The following is a 20,194-nucleotide window of genomic DNA, read 5'->3' on the forward strand; positions in this document are numbered from 1 at the left end:
GGGGGGGGTGTGTTTGGGATGTTGCGGGGTTCTGTGCCGGGTGGGTGTGTGGGAGGGCCCAGTTTTTCAAGCCCCGCCCAGCCTTGCTCTCTTCCCCGGGACAGCGTGGGTACGGCGCTGTGCATGCGCGCCCCGGGTCAGCGTGGGTACGGCGCAGTACGTGCGCGCCCCGGGTCAGCGTGGGTACGGCGCAGTACGTGCGCGCCCCGGGTCAGCGTGGGTACGGCGTGGTGCGTGCGCGCCCCGGGTAAGCGTGGGTACGGCGCGGTGCGTGCGCGTTTACGCTGCTGCCACACGGAGTCCGAGTGCGAGCCCAGCCGCCGCCATGGCCACGCAGGTGCAGAGTCTGCCGTCGCCTCACGGAGCCCAGGCCCCGGAGCAACCGCGTTCGGAGCCGGCCCAGAACTCGGTACACGCCCAGGCCCCGGCATTGCGCCAGGCCGCCGGGCCCGAGCAGGCATCCTCCCAGGCCGGGGCTGGCACCGGCACCAGCACCAGGCCTGAGGCCAAGCGCCTCATGGCAGCCCCGCCGCCCAAGGTGAACCCGTGGAGTAAAGCGGCCTGTGCCGGCGAGACCGGCACTCCCAGCCCGGCTCCGCCTGCAGAGCCCGGAGTGGCGTGCGGACCTGGACCAGGGCCCGGCTCCGAGCCCCCGGGACAGGCTGGAGACAGCGCTGAGGAGCAGAGGGCTGGTGGTAGCGGCCGCAGGAAGGAGTTCATCGAGGCGCCGCCGCCCAGAGTCAATCCCTGGACCAGGAGAGTGAGCGGGAGCGGCGTGGAGACCGAGCCAGGTTAGTGCAGGCCCGTGAAGGAGAAAGAGGGTGAGGAATCTGTAGCCGGGCCCAATACTGGGACAGGTGTTGGGGTGGGGTGGAGGGGTTTGATCGATGAGAAAGGGGGATGTCCAGTCACCCGCCACCCCCACCTTTAAAACTCCCAGATCCCAAATTTCTTTTCACCAACCCAAATCCAAGAATTTGTGATATGGGAGTACCCAGTGTCAGATTCAGCTTCCCTGGTCCTATGTTGTGCGGATACTAACCCCTCCCTGATTTTAGATCCCAAATCCTTAGCTCCACGTCCCTCCCCCGCCCCCAAAACTCCCAACCAAGCCATACCCTTTCCCTACTTGCTCCCAGACATTACTTGTTAGATCTCACCACTGCACCACACCCGAGATTTGGAGGTCCCTTTCTGCAGATCACTGATCTGACTGCATCCACACCTCGATTCCTTATTCATCTCCACCTCAATTCCTGATCTGCCAGTTCAGGATTCTTGCTCCAAACCTGTGGACCAGGCATCCCTGCCCACCCAAGCTGAAACTCCAGTTACAGACAGTGTTTATGCCCAGGATTTTATGTCTTTTTCTTCCTGTTGCATTCTGAGATGCTGTAACAGCGTGATTCATGCTCATTTTGACCCTTTTGTCATTAGAACAGGAGATGATGGAGTAGTTTGACATGTTAAGTTACGAAGGGATGGAACAGAGTTTTATGTGACCAGAGGCCATTTAAGAATTGGTTGGTGGTTGACAGGAGTGAAGGGTTCTGGGAAATGGTGAGGAGATGGGATAGTGACTGTTGGTGTGGAGAGCATGGCGTGATGCTTTCTTTCCGTACCTGTATTCTGTTTCTGCATGCTTGTTCTATTGTTAGCATAATGTGCACAATTGAGCAAATAGTCTTTTTCTTTGCCAATTAATTGGGTGTTAAATCTACAGAAAAATGGAGAAGCTGTTACTCAGGAATGGCTCACATGACTTGTGTGGATTATATGCGCTCATGCGACATGGTTTTTTTTTAAACCTAGTTGCAGTATTGTACTTCTCCTTTATTGAGCAATGAAATCATCGAAGAATATTCTTAATGCTTAAGGACTGAAATGTAAACTGATGCTGGCTTCTGGGCATGGATGATCCTTCCCTAAGACTTGGATCGGTTCTGCATGCAGCAGTGCAGTGAGGAGAAGAGTTAAACGGATACTGGGATATGTTCATCGAGCAATGCATCATTTTTATACAAAAGGATTTTTCAGAGTTTTGCCAAAATTCTGAAATGGGTGTCATCTTGAGTGTTTATTGCAGATAAAGTTGAAGTTGAATGTAGGCGTACTGAAATTGTAACACAAAATTCTGAAATACACACCAATTTAGTTGGAATCTGAAAGAGAGAGGTCATGGTTTAGGGTGGAGACATTGTCACAAATGAATGTGTGTCTGAAGCTCTGTCTTCACCCAGACATTAGCCTGTTCTTTCTGATTAATGTTGGTGATTCCGAAGCATTTTTTAAATCGGTCCCTGATCTTAAAACCTGTTTACATGAAGCAAGTTGCTCTGTTGCTTCTAGTTACCAATCTTCTGTGAATGATAACACTGTACGTTGGAACAGAGCCGTGTCCTGCATAAACTACTTGTCTGGGACCCTGGCTCTGTGACACAGGTTCACGTTTACAATGGAGAAATAATCTTCTTTTATTTACATAGTGCCTGACCATGATTCCAGGTTGTCCAAAGCACTCTTGCAGCAAATAAATTACTTTGGAAGTACAATTACAGTCATATCGGCAAACTTGGCAGCCAGGTTATGTGATCAAAAACACAATACTTTTGAGTTCTTTAACATGGTGAAACATTCCAAGGCACTTCATGAGAGCAATAAAGTTTTGGATACCCAGCCACTTGACATATTAGACCAGAAGAGAGATGTTTTAAACACCATCTTAAAGCAAGAGAGGGATGGAGAGGTTTAAGGAAGGAATTCCAGAAAATATAGTTTCTGCAGCTGAAGGTACAGCTGCCAGTAGTTAATTGTAAAGCCTGGAGATACTCTAGATCAGAATTGGAGAAGTGCAGGTATGGGGGCTACAGAAACACGCTCGCATTTATATAGCATCTTTCATCACCATAGGATGCTCCAAAGTATTTTACAACTTACAAAGCACTTTTTGAAGTATAATCATTGTAAAAAAAATTGGCAGCAAAATTGTGCACAGCAAGCTCCCACAAGTAACTACTTTTCATTTGATTGGAGGATAAATATTGTCCATACACTGGGGTAACTCCCATGCTTTTCACCGTGATGCAATAGGATCATTTACATCTACCTGAGAGGATAGGAGGGACCCCAGATATAATGCTTCATCCAAAAGACATTAACTCTGACATTGCAACATTTCTTCGTATTGCATTGGGTTATCAACCGAGATGTTTATGCTTGAGTCCTGGATAAAGATGATGGAATTGAAAATAAGGAAGGGAAGGTTCCTGATGTTTCTGACCAGGAACCAGTGTAAGCCACTGAACACAGGACTGAAAGGTGAACTGGGTTTTGTATCACTAACGATACAGCTTTGAATGGTTTCAAGTTTATGGAGAGTTAAATGTGGAGGATTGACTATACGTTGGAATAATCAAATGCACAGGTAACAAAGGCAAAGGAAATAAAATAACTAATTTGTTGTTATTGCTGGTCTTGACTGTTGAATTGAATGTTGACTGGGGTAGAGTGCTTTCTACTCTATTCACAAACCTTTGAGTCAAGCAGGTGGAGCTCTGGTTTCACATCCCATTCAAAAGACAGTGCTGCAACGATTCAGAACTTTGCACACAAGATTGAGAGATCAAGTCCTATGGTGGGAAATGAGCCCACAACCTTGAGACTGAGGGAAGAGTGTGACCAGCTGCTGCCATTAGTTTGGTTCATAGCCTAAAATGCAAATTAATAACCTTGATATCCTCAAACAGTGCTAGCGTTCCTATAATGAACATGGAAAATATGTTACAGAAACAATCAAGCTTAATGGGAATAGGCAGCCACTCGAGCAACAACAACTTGAATTTGTATAGAACCTTTAACACAGAAAAACATCGCAAGGTATCTGCCGAAGGAAGAGCAAAGGCAAAAACATTTTAGCTGCAGTACTTTATATGCTTTGTAGTTTTTTGTGTTGATATATATCAGCTTGCAGTTCTCCTATAGTTGGTCACAAAATACCATCCAGTCTTTGATAACACAGTCTGTCAGGTTGTAAAGTTTGTGTATCTGGGAAAAGCACCCTTTTGGAGAACCTCGGGGATGGCTAGTGTGAGCTACGTTCATTTGTGTTGAAGAGATTGCGTAGCCTTTTTAGAGTTTTGTCAGCTGTGCCTTTATTCAAGGATTATGTCTCTTCTGCTTTTGTCCAACATTATTGTGTTGGTGTGAGGATGAATAGGAGTGGCCTTGATCACCTCTTAGTATTTGAGTGAGGAAATCCAAGCCAATAAATGCCTTAGATTTGCAATTGCTTGAAAGTGAAGCTGATTATAGCCATGGTAGTGTTGGACTAATAGTCCATGGATTCCAATTGCATTACCTTATTATGGCCAGATACAGATGCCAAAATACTATATAGTTAAGTCATTGATGTGATCTTTTCTATTGTTGTGGCTAGTAAACATAAATTAGCAATGTTTTTGTGCTGTTCAGTCCAGATCCTGTTTGGACAGTGTCGTTCCGTCTTGAATAAAGCATCTTTGGCATGTGGTTTAGCAGAAAGCTTCACAACTTTGAAAGCTACTTCTGTTTTGAGATGTTAACTCTGGATACTACACAGCTACCTTCATACCTCATTGGGTGTTGGTTCTGTCTTAAACTGCAGGAAGTAATCAATGGCTTTTAGATTGGTTATCATCGCTGCTGAAATTGTTTGCCCTTGCTTCATGTTCAGTCTCACTCCCTTGCTCGCTCTTGTGCTTTCTCTCAAACGGGTTTCTTAGCAGTGTGTGAAGATGGGAAAAGCTCTTGCTGATTTTCTTTATCTCTAGCACTCCAAACTTTTGCCTGGGCCAACTGACTCCAATTATGCTTCAGTTGCTTCTGGCTATGTCTTGCTGTCCTAGCACAGGTAAGGGGTTGAGCCTGTGGCCATATTATGATGTGTATCACCTTCAGGCTGATTCTTTCCATCCCTCTGAGCATGATTTGAGTGGAATCCCAGAAGTCACAGTAACCTGTGATGTGTTGATTTGGTGCTAACGTGTTGTTTTTATGAAGTTGGCTTCTCCTGAGATTTTGTAGGTTAATGAGTTTCCCGGACACAATTATTAACTTGCAGGTCCTGTTCTAACAATTCTCAGATGGATGTCTCACCTTTTGATACAAATTGAAAGAAGATATTAATCCTCCTCTCAGCAACATCAAAACTTCAGTTACCATGCTGTTTGAGTTGACCACGTCAGTGGTTGTTCTTACCAGAGTCTCAGTATGCTGGCAGTGTTAGCGAACTAATAAAATATTGCCCTATGAAATTAGGAACAAATTAGCATAGGTCTAGCACTTGCTTATTCAGTATAAAGTACCCCACAATCTAGGTACCAAGTGTTAATGGGCAAAATAATGAATATCACAAATCCATCTAGATTAGAATTAACAGATTTTTTTTATGGTCTAAAATTCTTGAATTCATGACATGGTTGACACATTTTTTTTGACTAGTGACTCAACTATTCACAGATGTTTTGCCTTACTGCTGCTTTGTGGCTTTTAAAGGAAACCTGCACCTAATGGAGGTCTTGGATTGAAATCATGCTTCAGAGTCCAGTTGAGAAAGCCTAGACTCATCGTTAAGGTATCAGTCGCCAAACTGCACAAGGGCTAACTTCAGTTATTTTGCTAAAAATGAGAAGATACTCACATGGACAACTTGAGTGTTATCATTGGACATTAAAAAGCAACTAAAGTATTGTTACACCAGTGTAGAACCCTGGTGTAGGTTGTTTTAGGCAACATATCAATTTAAAGTACAATATGTTGAAACTGGTGAACATGGTAACCAAGCTGAAATAACATATTTGGAGTTTGCGACTCAGTTGTTCTAATTATTGTTCTTTGCTGTCACCAACACACGTTGTCCTTGAGGAAGCAGTGAGCCACCTTTTTGAACTTCCCAGTCCAGGTGTGAATGCATCCACAGTGCTATTAAGCAGGAAATTCAAGAATCTTAATCTAGTGGTATTGAAAGAATGGACGTATGTTTCCAGATCAGGATGGAGAATGACTTGGAGGAGTTCTTGTTCCTATGCACTAGAAGCAATATGCATATAGGTTAAATGGCTATGTTTGCTTCTTACACTTTGGGCAGGTTTGGAAAGCCTACATTGATAATCCAGCTCTTGAAAGTGGTGACCCAGTTGACATTCCATCTTTCCAAAAGCCATTTAGATAGCATTAAATGTAAGTGAAGAAGAGGATAGAAGGGTTAGAGAGGGGAAATCTATTAAATAGGGACAAGGCAACACAAAATTCAGAAGGCTCATCCTTCGTGATTAACAGGAGTATCTTTCCAGAATGTGGTTTGTTGCAAGGTATGCTGCAAAAGATAGATAAATAAATGGTTGTCAGAAGAGTTGGATGTGAGGAGATAATATGTATAAGAGTCAGAATTGGCAGTGAAGAGCATTGTAGATCACTCTAACACAGCAGCTAATCAGGGAGTTTACCTCTAACACACTGCTTCTACATCTCTTTTTCTTGCAAAGGGCAGTGTATCAGCTGATTAGGCTCCTTTTTTTTCCCCACTCCACCCAACACCAGCTCATCCTGCTGACATTGTGAACTGTGGATTAAATGTTTTGTTCATTTAGTACTGATTTGGATGAAGGAAAGGTTTTCACTTGCATTGTGCCTTAATTATCTTTCTACAATGCCTAAAAATTATTCCCAGCCAATTAAATTTGGAGAATTTGCTGGTTATTACTGAATTTTGTACTTGCACGACACCTCCAGTAAATTGAAATAAAATATTTCTGGGTACAAATTGTCAGTTAATTAAGATAGAATCTTTATTCAGCTCTGCATATCAAATAGCTGTTGTGATATTAAAGTGAGATTTGGATTGTGCAGCCCAGTTCAAATATTACACACTTTATAGGATTGGCTAAATGTTTGCTTTTATCCAGCTGAGTGTTTCAGTTACTGAACTGGTCCACAATTAGTGTTTGGGATCGATACCGTATTGGTACTCGGAGAATCATGAGATGCAAGAGGAGTTCATGGAAACACAAGTAGGCCATTTAGTGCCAATAGCTTGTACTGCCATTCAGTGAGATCATGGCTGATCTGCAATTTTCGTATCCGTTAATGGCTTTGGATGACAAATCTTACAATCTGAGATGTGATGAATTACAATCGATCTAGTATCAATTACCATTTGTGGAAAGGAATTCTGAACTTCTTTAACCCATTCTGTTTCATGATTAGCATTAAAAGTTGGAGTTAAAGTACAAGATCACCCATGATTGTGTGAATGGCAAAGAGACATAATGGGCAGAATAGCAAAATAGCAACACGAGTAGGCCATTTAGCCCTTTGAGCCTGATCTGTCATTTGATATGATCGTGGTGAATTGCAAACATTCATCCTCTACCCATATTATTGCCATACCCTTTATGCCTTTGGTAATCAGAAATATTATCAATCTCTACTTTAAATATTGTGACAGTCTGAGGTTCCACAGGTCAAAGGGGTGGACAATTTTCAAGATTCACAATCGCCAAGTTTTAAAAAATACCCTTAAGCTCGGTCTAAATGGCATTTCTTAAAATTGTCAAATTCCCTGGTTTTTAAACTCCCCAATGGGGGAAGCATCTTATCTGTACCTACCTTATCACTTTGTGTTTTGTGAGTCTCAATTAAGTGATCTCTCATTCTTTAAAGGTCTAAAGAATACTGGCCTGGTTTGCCCCCCTCCCCCACTGCCCAATACCGGGAAAAAGTCTAGTGAACCCTAGTTGCAATCCTACAGAAATAATATCCTTCCTGTGGTAAGGAGACCAAAACTTTATACAGTGCTATAGATGTGGTCAAAACAAACTTCTACACAATTGAAGCAAAGCTTCACTACTCCTGCACACAAATCTTCTTGTGATAAATTCTAGCATTCCATTAGCTTGCCTAGTATCTTGCTGCACCATGTTAGCCTTCAGTGACTGATTGAACCACCTTTTATGCTTTTATAGTTTCCATCCTCTTGCGATGTAATAAATTTTCTGTGCACCTATTCCTCTTGAAGTGGATAACTGCCTATTTTTTCACATTATGTGGCACCTGAAATGTTTTTGTCCAATCACTAAGCATTCCATATCCTCTGGAAGCTTCATGGATTTGCAAATCCATGCTATGCCCAATCAGATCATTCTTATCCAAGTGTCTATATATCACATCTTGTATAATAGATTCTAGCATTTCCCCTACTACTCTGTATGCCTATAATGAAGCGCAGTTGGCCTTAATATAGGGCTGTCCTGTTCTTGAAACATTGCAAATATTTAAATGTTCTTTCCATTTATTTCTATGTCCCCTTTCACAACCGAAGGTGCATTATAGACAATTGAGTATGATTTAAGTGTAGTAACTTTTGTAATGCAGGAAATGACAACCAATTTGTGCATAGTAAGTTCACAAAAAATACAGTTACAGCAGTCAGATCATCTGTGTTTGTAATGATTGATGTTAAGTGTTAGCCAGGGCACAAAAGATGACTCCCCTACTCTTCTTGGAAATAGTATCATGGAATCTTTTCTATCCACATGAGAGGACAGATAAGAACAGAGACATAGGAGCAGGCAATTCAGCCACTTGAGCTTGCTCCACATTTGATACAGTCATGGCTTGTATCATCTCGGCCTCAATTCCACTTTCCTGCCCACTCTATAACTGTTCAACCCATTACTAATTAAAAATCTGTCTATCTCCACAAATGTTTTCAATACCCAGCATCCACTACGTTCTGAGGGAGTGAATTTGACAGATTTGTGGCCTTTTGAAAGAAGTTATTTTTCCTCATCTCTATTTCAAATCTGCTACCTCTCATTCTAGATCGTCCCACATGAGGAAACATTCTTTCTTCGTCTACTTCGTCAATCCCCTTTACCATCTCGTATACCTCAAATGGATCTCCTGTCATTTGTCTAAACTCCAGAGATTATAGACCTAAACTGCTCAATCTCTCTTTGTAAAACAAACTCCTCATCTCTCGAATCAATCTAGTGAATCCTTTTTGAACTGCCACCGATACAACTACGTCCCTTCTCAAGTAAGGCACCAAAATTGTATGCAATACTCCAGGTGCAGTCTCACTAATGCCTTGTACAGTTGTACCCACACTTCCATATTTTTATACTGTTATTTCTTTAGCAATAAAAACCAAAATTCCATTTGTCTGCCTTATCTGGAATTAGGAGTCTAATGGTGACCATGAATCCATTGTCTGAGAACAACAAATGCTAGAGATCACAGTAGGTCAGGCAGCATCCTTGGAGAGAGAGCAAGCAAATGTTTTGAGTCTAGGTGTGGAGGGGGCAGCATTTATACTATAGTTGAAGGGGGGTTGGAGTGCTGGAGGGAAAAGGATGTTGATAGTTCAGCGAATGCCAGCAGTGAAATGGAAAGCAATGAAGATGTACACGGTGAAACAGACAGCTGGAATTCCTGTCTGAGGGAAGAGCAAAACTTGTTCAGGGTAGGCGTTCCTTGAAGAGACGTGGCTGTTGATCAAACACAAATTAGGAGCAAATTACAGCAGATGCTGGAATCTGATGTCGTCAATTGTCGGAAAAACCTGTCTGGGTCACTAATGTCCTTTAGGGAAGGAAACTTCCATCTTTGCCTTGTCTGGCTTACATGCAACTCCAGACCCACAGCAATGTGGTTGACTCTTAACTGCTCTGTGGGCAATTAGGGATAGGCAGTAAATGCTGGCCAAACCAGCGATGCCCTTATCCCATGAATTAAAATCCCAAAAAATTACCTGCTGTTGTTGCGACTCATGCACAGGAACACAAGACCCCTCTGCAGCAAAGCACCCTGAAATTTTTCTCCATTGAGATAATTTGCTTTTCTATTCCTCCAATCAAAGTGAATAACCTCACTCTTATCCACATTAAGCTTCATGTGTCGAATTTTAGCTTATTCGCCTGACCTATCCATATCCATTTGTAAATTCCTTGTTTCTTCATTACAACTTAAGTTTCCCACTTATTTTAGTGCTATTTGCAAATTTGGCTGTTGTACTTGCCATCCCTGCAACCAAATTGTTAATTATGTAAATAGTCGCGGTCCTGAGGACCAAATCCTGTGGCACCCCACTGGTTACGTCTTACCGACTAGAAAAAGACCCATTTATCCTGTACCGGCCCCTTGATTTAGCATCTTATTAGAAAGGTGGCCCTGTCAATAATATTAAGGAGACTCTATGCTATGCTGGATCGACAGCCTCAGTTTTATTGCTCAAATGTTAAGAGTAGGACTTGCACCTTGAATCTTCTGACCTGAGTGCTCCCAACTGAACTACAGCTGATGCTTGAATGCAATGCAGTTACAACGGTCAAGATGAACAAACAGGCATTTGTACAATACCTCACATTCATTTTTACATCCTTCGAGCCATTCCCAAGTGAGCCATAGTCATTTAACTTATGACGTATAACTGAATGTAGAATCCAGTTTGCACTGTACCGCAAGCAGTGATAAGACGAATGACAAAATGGTTTGGTTGTGTAGAGGGAGAAGAAATAGATTTTGGCCAGGACACTGGGAAAGCTCTGCTCATAAGCAGATACATTAAGTTTCATAGGTTCTTCAGTATGATTCTAAAGAGCAGTTGGGACCCTGATTTATAGCTTGTCTGAAAGACACAGTCAGTGGCATTGCAACATAGCTGTGCCCTTCAGTGTCAGCATTGATTTTATGGTTACGTTCTGGAGTAGGACTTGACTGAGCAGGAAGTTGTGGTTTTATGAATAGTACTAGAATATAATTCAGCTGTAGTTTTCTTTCTGGTTTCTGACAGATGTAAGAGTTAAATGTTAATCGATCTTCCTTTATGGTTTAGTCTGCTTTCCTTGGACAGGAGAAGATAGAGAAAAGCATTGAAAGAGATATTCAAAATTTTGACAGATTTGTATTTAGGAGAAATTATCTGTTGGTGGAAGGATTGAGAACAAGTTGGGACAAAATTAAAGTAATTGGAAAAGACGGAATTGCATCACTCACGGGAACCTTTTCATCTGCTAGGCAGTTAGAATTTGAAGTGCACAACCAGTGTGTGGAAGCAAATTCAACCAAAGAATTCGAGAGATAATTGGATTTTTATCTGAAAAGCAAGTGTATGTATGATTACCAGGTGGAGGCCAGATAATGGCATGAGGCAAAAATTCTCCTTTGGACTGAGTGCTGACAGTATAGGCTAAACAGTCTCTTGTATTGCAATGACTTTACTATGAGTAGATGCCTCAGATTAAGTTAGAATGCTTCTCACTGAGACCCAGCAATCTCGAAACTTTGTATCTTGTTACTCTGCTAAGGTTTGGACAGATTTTCATGCAGGTAGCAGGTAATTGAGATGCATGAGAATGCTCTAAATACAGTAACTGTCTGAAGACTGGCCATTACTTCATGTAGAGTTTACCTAGATCAGAGTTTCTCATCTTCTCCAATCCATGGCTTACTGCTTCAAGTGTAATGCTGAACCTCTAATCTTTTTCCCAGTGGCAAATTAAAGTGAGCTGAGATAGTGAGAGGTTAAGTGAATCTCCAGAAAGCTTGGTATGGATTATATTGGTAAATTGAAGAGTCGTTGCGTACAGTTTCCAGCCTCCGGCAGTGTGTAATTTTTGTACGTTTTTCTGTAATCCGATGTAGAATGGTATGTTGTAGAGTAATATCTCCATTTGTACTCAACCTCTTTAGCTTGCAACTTGTTCATCATTGTTGCTTCAGCCACATGCTGAGCTAATGGTTTCAAAGCATTCTTCAACACTAATCCTTTGGAGATTGAATGGAGAGGTTTAAAGGGGTGAATTTGAGTGAGAGTAGACTGCGAGCTCTGCTAAAGTTTAAAGGCTGCTGCTGTTCAGATATTTGAATGTCTTCACTTATTTATGGAAAATTGCTCAATCCAGCAGGACTCTACACTAAACCAGCTCTGTTTTCAGGGTCAAGAACTCCCAATAGAAGTAAAGATTCAAAACAAAAACAGACAGCCATATGATGATCTGCTATCAATAAATTCTCTACAGAAATCAAAGCTGTGCTGCAGGGTTATTTGATTTCTGTTCACACTTTACCATTCCTACTCTCATTTTTCTAGCCTCTTTTAAACCTTAAAATTTCAGCTGTTCATTCTTTCCTGTGGTCAGTTTTCCCTCTCTTTGTGTAGGAGCTGTCAAGAAGTTTGGAAAGCACCTTTACGCCACTTGTAATTGTCCAGAGCAGCACCAGTTCAGTGCATCAAGTAAGCTGGTAATGTTTGACTGAGTATCTGGAGAGTTTGGGATAGAGAATTTTATTCACTCATGTGGTATGGGTGTCGTTCACATCACCAGCATTTATTGACAATCCTTAATTGCCCTTGAGAAGATGATTTTGAGCTGCCTCCTTGAACTGATGTAGTTGGTGTTGTGAGGTATTGCGCCCATGCAGGATCTCCACAAGGATTTGGCAGTTGGGAGTAGGAGTAAACTATTTGGCCCCTCAAGCTGACTTCACCATTTGATAATATTGTGGCTGATCTCGTGGTCTCAATTCTACTTTCCTACCTCCCAACAATAACCCTGGACTCCTTGTCAATGGCAAATCTATCTAACTCAGCCTTGAATATATTCAGTGACCCAACCATCACTGATCTTTGAGGAATACAGCTCAACAGACTAACGACCCTACAAAATTCTCATGTCACTCTCAAAAGGGACTTAATGGTGAATAGTTGGCAATTAATAGTTCCGTTGATGACACCTTCTATCACATTATGGATGATTGAAACTAGACTAATAAGACTAGTTGGCTGGATTGAATTTGTTCTGTTTCTTGGACACGTTACCACTTCATCAGATAGGCCTCTATTGCAGTTGTATTCAGTGGGGTGCAGTAAAACAGTAATACACGTCTTTAGTACTACATTTGGGTGCTGTCGAGCCTCCACTTTTGCTCTGTCCAATATGCTCAATTGTTTGTCATGTCGAGTGAATCAAATTGGCTGCTGACAGACATTTGTAATGGTAGGGGCCTCAGAAGAAGGCCAAAATGGATCACCCACTCAGTACCTTTGACAATGCAGTTGCGAACACTCAGGCTTGTCTTTTGTATTAATGTGCTGTGTTCCCCATCATTGAGGAAGGGATGCTTGTAGAGCTGCCCCTCCTGTTAGTTATTGTCCTTTGTCATCCACGACTGAATGGGGCCAGATTGCAGAGCGTAGATTTGATTTGTTGGTTTGTGGATCATTTATTTCTATTTATAGAATACTGCTTCTGCTGTTTAGTATGTATGCAGCATGTTTGTGGCTTCATCTGGTTGATGATATGGTTTTGAGTGCCTGGTACTGGGCAGCTTTCCTACACTTCACATTTGATCCAGGCTTGATTTCTTTGCTTGGTGGTAGTGATAGAAAGTGTGTGCTGCTGGTCCAGCAGGTTAAAAATTGTTCTTCAGTACAATTTTAGTGCTGGTGATAGCCCACAGTTTTCATGGATGGTATGTTTTGAGCTGCTTCATCAGCCCTCCCGTTATTCTGTTTACTACAGCAATGCTAAAATACAATTTCCATGTTATTTTTATGGCAAAAGAAGTTAGTATGTACTGTTGAGTGCTCAGGCTGTTATTTGAACTATTTTAAACTAGCTTCTCACAGCAAACTCCAGGTTGTGAAATTGATGTGTGATTACTGCATAATAGAGATGAGCTATTATTTTTCAGTGTGGGAAAGGTAGTCTGATAGGGTGAAACTAGCCCTGAGTATAATTTGGAAGTGTCGTGCAGCAGGTCTCTTCTTTGCAGAATATTAGTCAACCAGTTGATCTTGTATGATATTTAGAACATTTTGGTGCTATTTGCTGACACAGACCCACAGATCACCATTAGACCAATTGGGACTTGTGACTTTTGGGCTGCTCGTCTTCAACTTGATCCAGGACCATTGAGTTGCTGTGTGGAGGATTGGGGTGTAACTGAGATGCTGTGCATTCAGTTATTTTGTCATTATGATGGAATACAGTAATAAGTTTCTCAGAACTTCACAAGTTTAGATAATAAACCTACTTTCTGTCCTGGTTATTCCATGTTGGTAATTGAATGGATGTCAGATAAGGCCAACGCTTTTGGTGGCTGAACAAGTTGATTGTTGAAAGCAGAGTATACCATGAGTACCACACAAAAAATGTCCCTTTAAAGTGGTGTGGATTGGTATCTACTTTGAAGTTTCTAAAAGAACCTGTTATTGTCATAGTAGATTCTTGCTCACAGTTGGTGTTTGCAATTGTATTGATTGTCAGCTAGTTGCCCAGTTCTTAAAATTGATTGTGATGGCTTCAATGTCTATTTGAACTGAATTCTTGAATTGGAGCTTTGGATGCTCTGTTTGTCTTTTGGCAACAGGCTACTTTCCTGCTGAACATATTGTTGAGATGAGGCCACCTTCCATCCGTTGCTTATTCCCCAGAAAGGAGTGCTTTGTTGGTGACTTGATCTTTCTGTACAATATGATGCTGAGGATGCAGTTTAGACACTGAAGTAAGTTGGAACAAATACTTCTGCAAATGTTTAGCAAATTGGTGAGTCAATTCTGGAGCCAGGGTAGTTCTTTTGAAGTGTGTTCTTCAGAACAAATTGTACAGAGTTGTCTGGCACCCTATGTCTTTGCTATAATGTCAGCATGGCTCAGTGATTGGCACTCTACTCTTAAATTGGAAATGATCAAAATGGGGTTAAGCGGCCCCTGATGTGTCACTGTAACAAAAATACAAATTAACAGTTAATGGAAACTTATAGGAAATGGAAACTTACTGAATCAAACCTGTGTTGTCTAAGGTGATGCACCCCACCTCTACACTGCTCTCTGGTCTCTTAGGGCCTTTATCATGACAGTGAGCACTGCATGCCCTCTCTCCACAGTCATAATGGTGAAAGAGGGGCAGACTTAAGTCAGAACAGTGATGGTTTGAACCCTAAGTCAGGACTGAAACCATTTAGCGTTCATAGGGATTTTTTCAATATCGTTCCTTAACTTGGATGGAAATGCTGATTCATTATCTAATTACAGTACTGAGGGAATGCTACATTGACTATCATTTGGGTGGCTTGTTGAATATTTGAAGACTACAGAAGACAGTGCTATTCAAACAATGAAACCAAGGAACTAAATTTGGATCCTTTATCTCCTGAGGATGCATTATTGATGAGAGTTTGAATGCTTTACCTTTTCCCTTTCACCTTGAATGTTTTAATTTCTGATTCTATTTGCAATGGTAGATCCTGAGCACAGATTAAGTCCGTGTGCAGACACAGTGATATGGTCATAAATTTACAGAGAACAGGACTCGGAATCGATGTTTTTGCAGGTTGCAAACTGCTTGATCATGGGTCATTGGACGTTTTTGGGTGGGGGTTGGGATTACAGTTATTTTTTTCTTCCTCTGAGAGATATAGGCATGACTGGTGGTGGGTCTGGAATCAAAGGTAGGTCAGCAAATTTTCTTGCCCAAACAACATTAATAAAACCAGGTGGTTTTATGTTTAAATGTCCTTAAAATGGTTACATGTTCTTCATGAGGGAAGGTTTTCTTTAAGTTCAGATAGGACCATCAACCATGATGGAACTCGAATCTATATCATCAGCTTATTAGCTTAGAGTTCTGTATCATTAGTCCAGTGACATTGCCACTATACCACCTCCCTAGGTCAGTTTAACCTGAAACCCAAAATTTTATATTTTGATGTGATTTAATGTAAACTTCTGACTTGCAGAAGAGTATTTAGAGGTGCCACTTCAATGTCCCTCGTGGTCTGGGGTTAAGTCACTTGTTCAAGCAAAATTAAACTTTGTTTATTCACTCGTGCAACATGGGCATTGCTGGCTGGCTAGTAATTATTGGCTGTTCCTAGTTTCCCTTGAGAAGGTGGTGGTGGGCTGCTTTCTTGAACCATTGCAGACCACATGCTGTAGGCCGTTAGGGAAAAAATTCTAGGACTTTACCCAAGCAACAGTGAAGGAATGATGATGTGTTTCCGAGTCTGATGTGCAATCTTCGGTGAACAAAGTTCACCATTCGCATGGAAGGATGACCTGGACAATATCCAGGCTTGGGCTGCCAAGTTGGAAGTAACATTTGTGCCACACAAATGCCAGACAATAGCTCTCTCCGTTAAGAATCAATCATTCTACGGGTCCTCAACATTCACTCATGTTACCATGATTGAATTCCCCCACGATCAACATTTCTTGGGTTTACCATTGACCAGAACCTCATTGGGCTTGCCATATAAACACAGTGGCTACAAGGACAGGTCAGTTCCTAGGAATACTTAAGCGAGTCACTCACCTCCCGACTTCTGAAAGCCTGTCTGTTATCTACAAGGCACTTCCCTGAATGGGTGCAGCACCAACAACACTCAAACTTATCCAAGACATAGCAGCACGCTTCTTTGGTATTACATCCACAAGAAACACCCACTCCCTCCACCACCAATGCTCAGTAGCAGTAACGTGTACTATCTACACGATGTGTTGCAGAAAATCACCAAAGATATTTAGGCAACACCTTTCAAACATGTGAACACTTCCATCTTGAAGGACAAGGGCAGCAGATACATGGGAACACTGCCACTTGAAAGTTCCCTTCCATGCTACTCACCATCCTGACTTGGAAATATATCACTTTTCCTTCACTGTCACTGGGTCAGAACCCTGGAATTCAGTACTTGAGGGCATTGTGGGTCAACTTACCACACATGGACTGCGGTAGTTCAAGAAGGCAGCTCAACATCCACCACCTGAAGGACAACTAGGGACGGGCAATAAGTGCTAGCCATGAGTGAGTTTAAAAAAAAAGTCAAGATGGTGAACAGTTTCAAGGGGAGTTTGCAAGTGGTGGTGTTGTCTTGTCTTGGAGATGGGAGTGGTTATGGGTATGGAAGACGCTCTCTAAAGATCTTTGGCAAGATTCTGCTCTGCATCTTGTAGCTAGTCCTCACTGCTACCGCTGCACGTCGGTGGTGGAAGGAGTGGATGTTTGTGGATGTGGTGCCAATCAAGTGGGCTAATTTGTCCTGGATGATGTCAGGCTTTTTGAGCATTTTTGGAGCTGCACCCGCCCAGGCAAGTTAGAAGTATTCCATCACATTCCTGAGTTGTGCCTTGAAGATGGTAGGCAGGCAGTGAGTTACTTGTAGGATTCCTAACCTCTGACCCACTTTTGTAGCCACTGTATTTATATGGCGAGTCCAACTGAGTTTCTGGTCAGTGGTAACTCCCAAGGTATTGATTGTGAGGAATTCACGTATGCTGTTGAATGTCAAGGAGCGATTGTCTCTTATTGGAGATCATTAATTGCATGGAATTAGTGTCGCAGGAATGTTGCTTGCCGCTTTTCAGCCCAAGTACACAGTAGTTGTTATTCTGAATTAATTGGAATAAACTGAATCTTTATCCTATATATCTTAACCTTAAATTGTTCTAACCCCCGTAAACAGTTTAACGGTTAAATCATTCCATATCAAAGGCAGTATTGTTTAAATTTTTACAACATAGTCACTGGGCTAGTTCCCAGTTCTGATTATTGCCCAGTGAATCTGCTGCAGTAACATGAGAGAGTTGAAGCCTGATCAGATTTAAGGTATGTGCGCATGATACCCGATTGAATTAGGTATTGGGAGACTGTGTGAGAGGTGATACTGGATCACATTTCCATAGTGTGTATATGCTAGAGAGAAATAGGATAATAATGAATCAGATTCGAGAGTGAGCCTTCTGCCGTTCTTGACCAATTGCTGTGCTGATGTTTGCCAGTTTGTGCCAACTGAAGTCAACTTCAGGCACGTGTTGCTGTATGAAACATAACCCTGTGAGTGGATGCGTTCAGAAAATGTGAAGCTACTCCACATCAAATTTTGGCTTTTAAAACAACAAACTTGTTCAGTGCACTGAACGGCTAACTCATCTGGCGGGAGTTCTGCAGTTGAACCTTCTTTGCTTGGTTGCATCGGCTGTCTTTCCCAGGAGCAGTTCAATAGTTGGCCCACATTACTTGATGAATCATCCTTATTGGATTGGTCCAAGGGTGTGTGTATAGGACCAATATTTCAATTTCTTAAAGCTAAAAGCACAGACTAATAATGTGTAACACTTAATCTTGGAGTGAAACACGGAAAAACGTGTTTTTCCGATGGTGTGTTTTGTCTTCCAAGGACCTGCTCCAGAGAGAGTAATAATCTTTCTGAACAAGGTGATTAGGGGAAACAAAAAAAATTAAAAGTCAGTAAGTTGAAGGTACATGTCGCATCTGAGGCACCAGGCTGCAAGTTGGGTTCACGACTGACCTGGGATTTTTCTTTGTTAGAAGTGAGACAGTGTGAGAGGCTCTACTGTTTTTAATCCTGTGTGTAGCTAATTTAAAAACTAATTCTGCTGGAGCGATTATAGTGCTAATGTGAAGATAGTCTTAATGCTGTTTGCTAATTCTTTTGTTTGTGTAATCCAAGTGAGAACTTTTGTTTATAATAATACCTTTCATATTCTCAAGAACCAAAGCATTTCACGGCTTGTGAATTATTTTTTGTGTGAACATAAATGAGCAAGGTCTCTCTCTGAATTGCCAAATATGTCGCATGGTCAATAAATGCTGGCCTTTCTAGTGATGACAACATCCTATTAATGAACAAAATAAATTACGTGCCCTGGATATTGTATGGACAGGACTAGGATATTTGGGTAACTTTATGGTCTTCAACTGCAACTGCCTGAACAGATAATTGGACCTTGGTTTAGTATCAGAATGTCTCTAGTACTGCACAAAAATGTCTGCTTTCGCTATGGGTACATATCCTTGAACCCATCACCAGCTGAATCATAGGGAGTGTGTTTGTGATTAAAGTCAGATGCTGTTTAGTAGGTTCCAAATACTGGTCCATTGGTTTTACCTCTGCTTTTTACTGATACAAATGATGGTAGCTGTGAAGAGCAAAGCATGCGACTACCTCCTGCAGGTTAGGGGGCTCCTGCAATATTTAATAGGGCCATTAGTCATAGATTCATAGAGATATACAGCACAGAAACAGACCCTTTGGTCCAACTTGTCCATGTTGACTAGTTGATCGAGTCTCATTTGCCAGCATTTGGCCCATATCCCTCTAAACCCTTCCTATTCATATACCCATCCAGATGCCTTTTAAATGTTGTCAGTGTATTAGCCTCCGCCACTTCCCCTGGCAGCTCGTTCCGTACATGCACCACCATTCTGCATGAAAAAGTTGCCCCTTAGGTCCCTTTTAAATCTTACCCCTCTCACCTTAACCCGATGCCATCTAGTTTTGGACTCCCCCACTCCGGGGAAAAGACCTTGTCTGTTTACCCTATCTGTGCCCCCTCATGATTTTATAAAATGCTACAAGGACACCCCTCAGCCTCCGACGCCCCGGGATTCCAATAGTGGCCTATCCAATGTCCTGTACAGTCGCAGCATGACTTCTCAACTCCTATACTGAATGCACTGACCAATAAAGGCAAGCATACCCAATGCCTTCATAACTATCCCATCTACCAGTGACTCCACTTTCAAGGAACTATGAACTTGCACTCCAAGGTCTTTTTGTTTAGCAACCATCCTTGAGACCTTACCATTAAGCCTATAAGTCCTGCCCCGATTTGCCTTTCCAAAATGCTTACTTAGAACATTAGATCATGTAGGAAGACAGAGGTATTCAGTGGTATGGTGACACTGGGGAAAAAGTCTTAAAACTCTTGTGGACCAGCCCTCTGTGAGGTAGGAACTGTAGTATTTAAAGTACCAGGGACTCTCTTTATTCCAACTGGACAGAAGCAGGTCAGGAATGGCAGCCATTTTACTGACTAACATTTTCTCATCTATTTTCACGATTGAATCATAGATTGGTTACAACATTGAAGGAGGTAATTTGGCCTGTTGTATCCCTGCCAGCACTCTGCATGACAACTCAGCAAATCCAGCACCCCACTCCCCCATTTCCAAGCAGCCTTGACAATGTTTTTTCTTCAGATAAGTATCCTATTGTGAAATACACCTCCACAAACAGTCAGTGCATTCCAGACCCAAACCATTTGCTCCAAAAAAGATAGTAGGAACTGCAGATGCTGGAGAATCCGAACAACAAGGTGCAGGGCTGGATGAACACAGCAGGCCAAGCA

At 42.0% G+C, this 20,194-nt stretch overlaps 1 protein-coding gene across 2 annotated transcripts in view; it reads left to right on the top strand.

Moving 5' to 3' along the window:
* Window positions 1-274: 274 nt before the first annotated feature.
* larp1 (La ribonucleoprotein 1, translational regulator) overlaps window positions 275-20,194 on the top strand; it is a 116,040-nt gene continuing 96,120 nt past the window's right edge. For both annotated transcript variants that reach the window (XM_048603811.1, XM_048603812.1), the window contains exon 1: window positions 275-791. In XM_048603811.1, coding sequence (XP_048459768.1) covers window positions 326-791 — 466 coding nt within the window. In that variant the 5' untranslated portion in view covers window positions 275-325. The remainder of the gene's footprint in view (window positions 792-20,194) is intronic.

Source organism: Rhincodon typus, chromosome 12 (assembly GCF_021869965.1).
Source record: "Rhincodon typus isolate 14 chromosome 12, sRhiTyp1.1, whole genome shotgun sequence".
NCBI lineage: Eukaryota > Metazoa > Chordata > Chondrichthyes > Orectolobiformes > Rhincodontidae > Rhincodon > Rhincodon typus.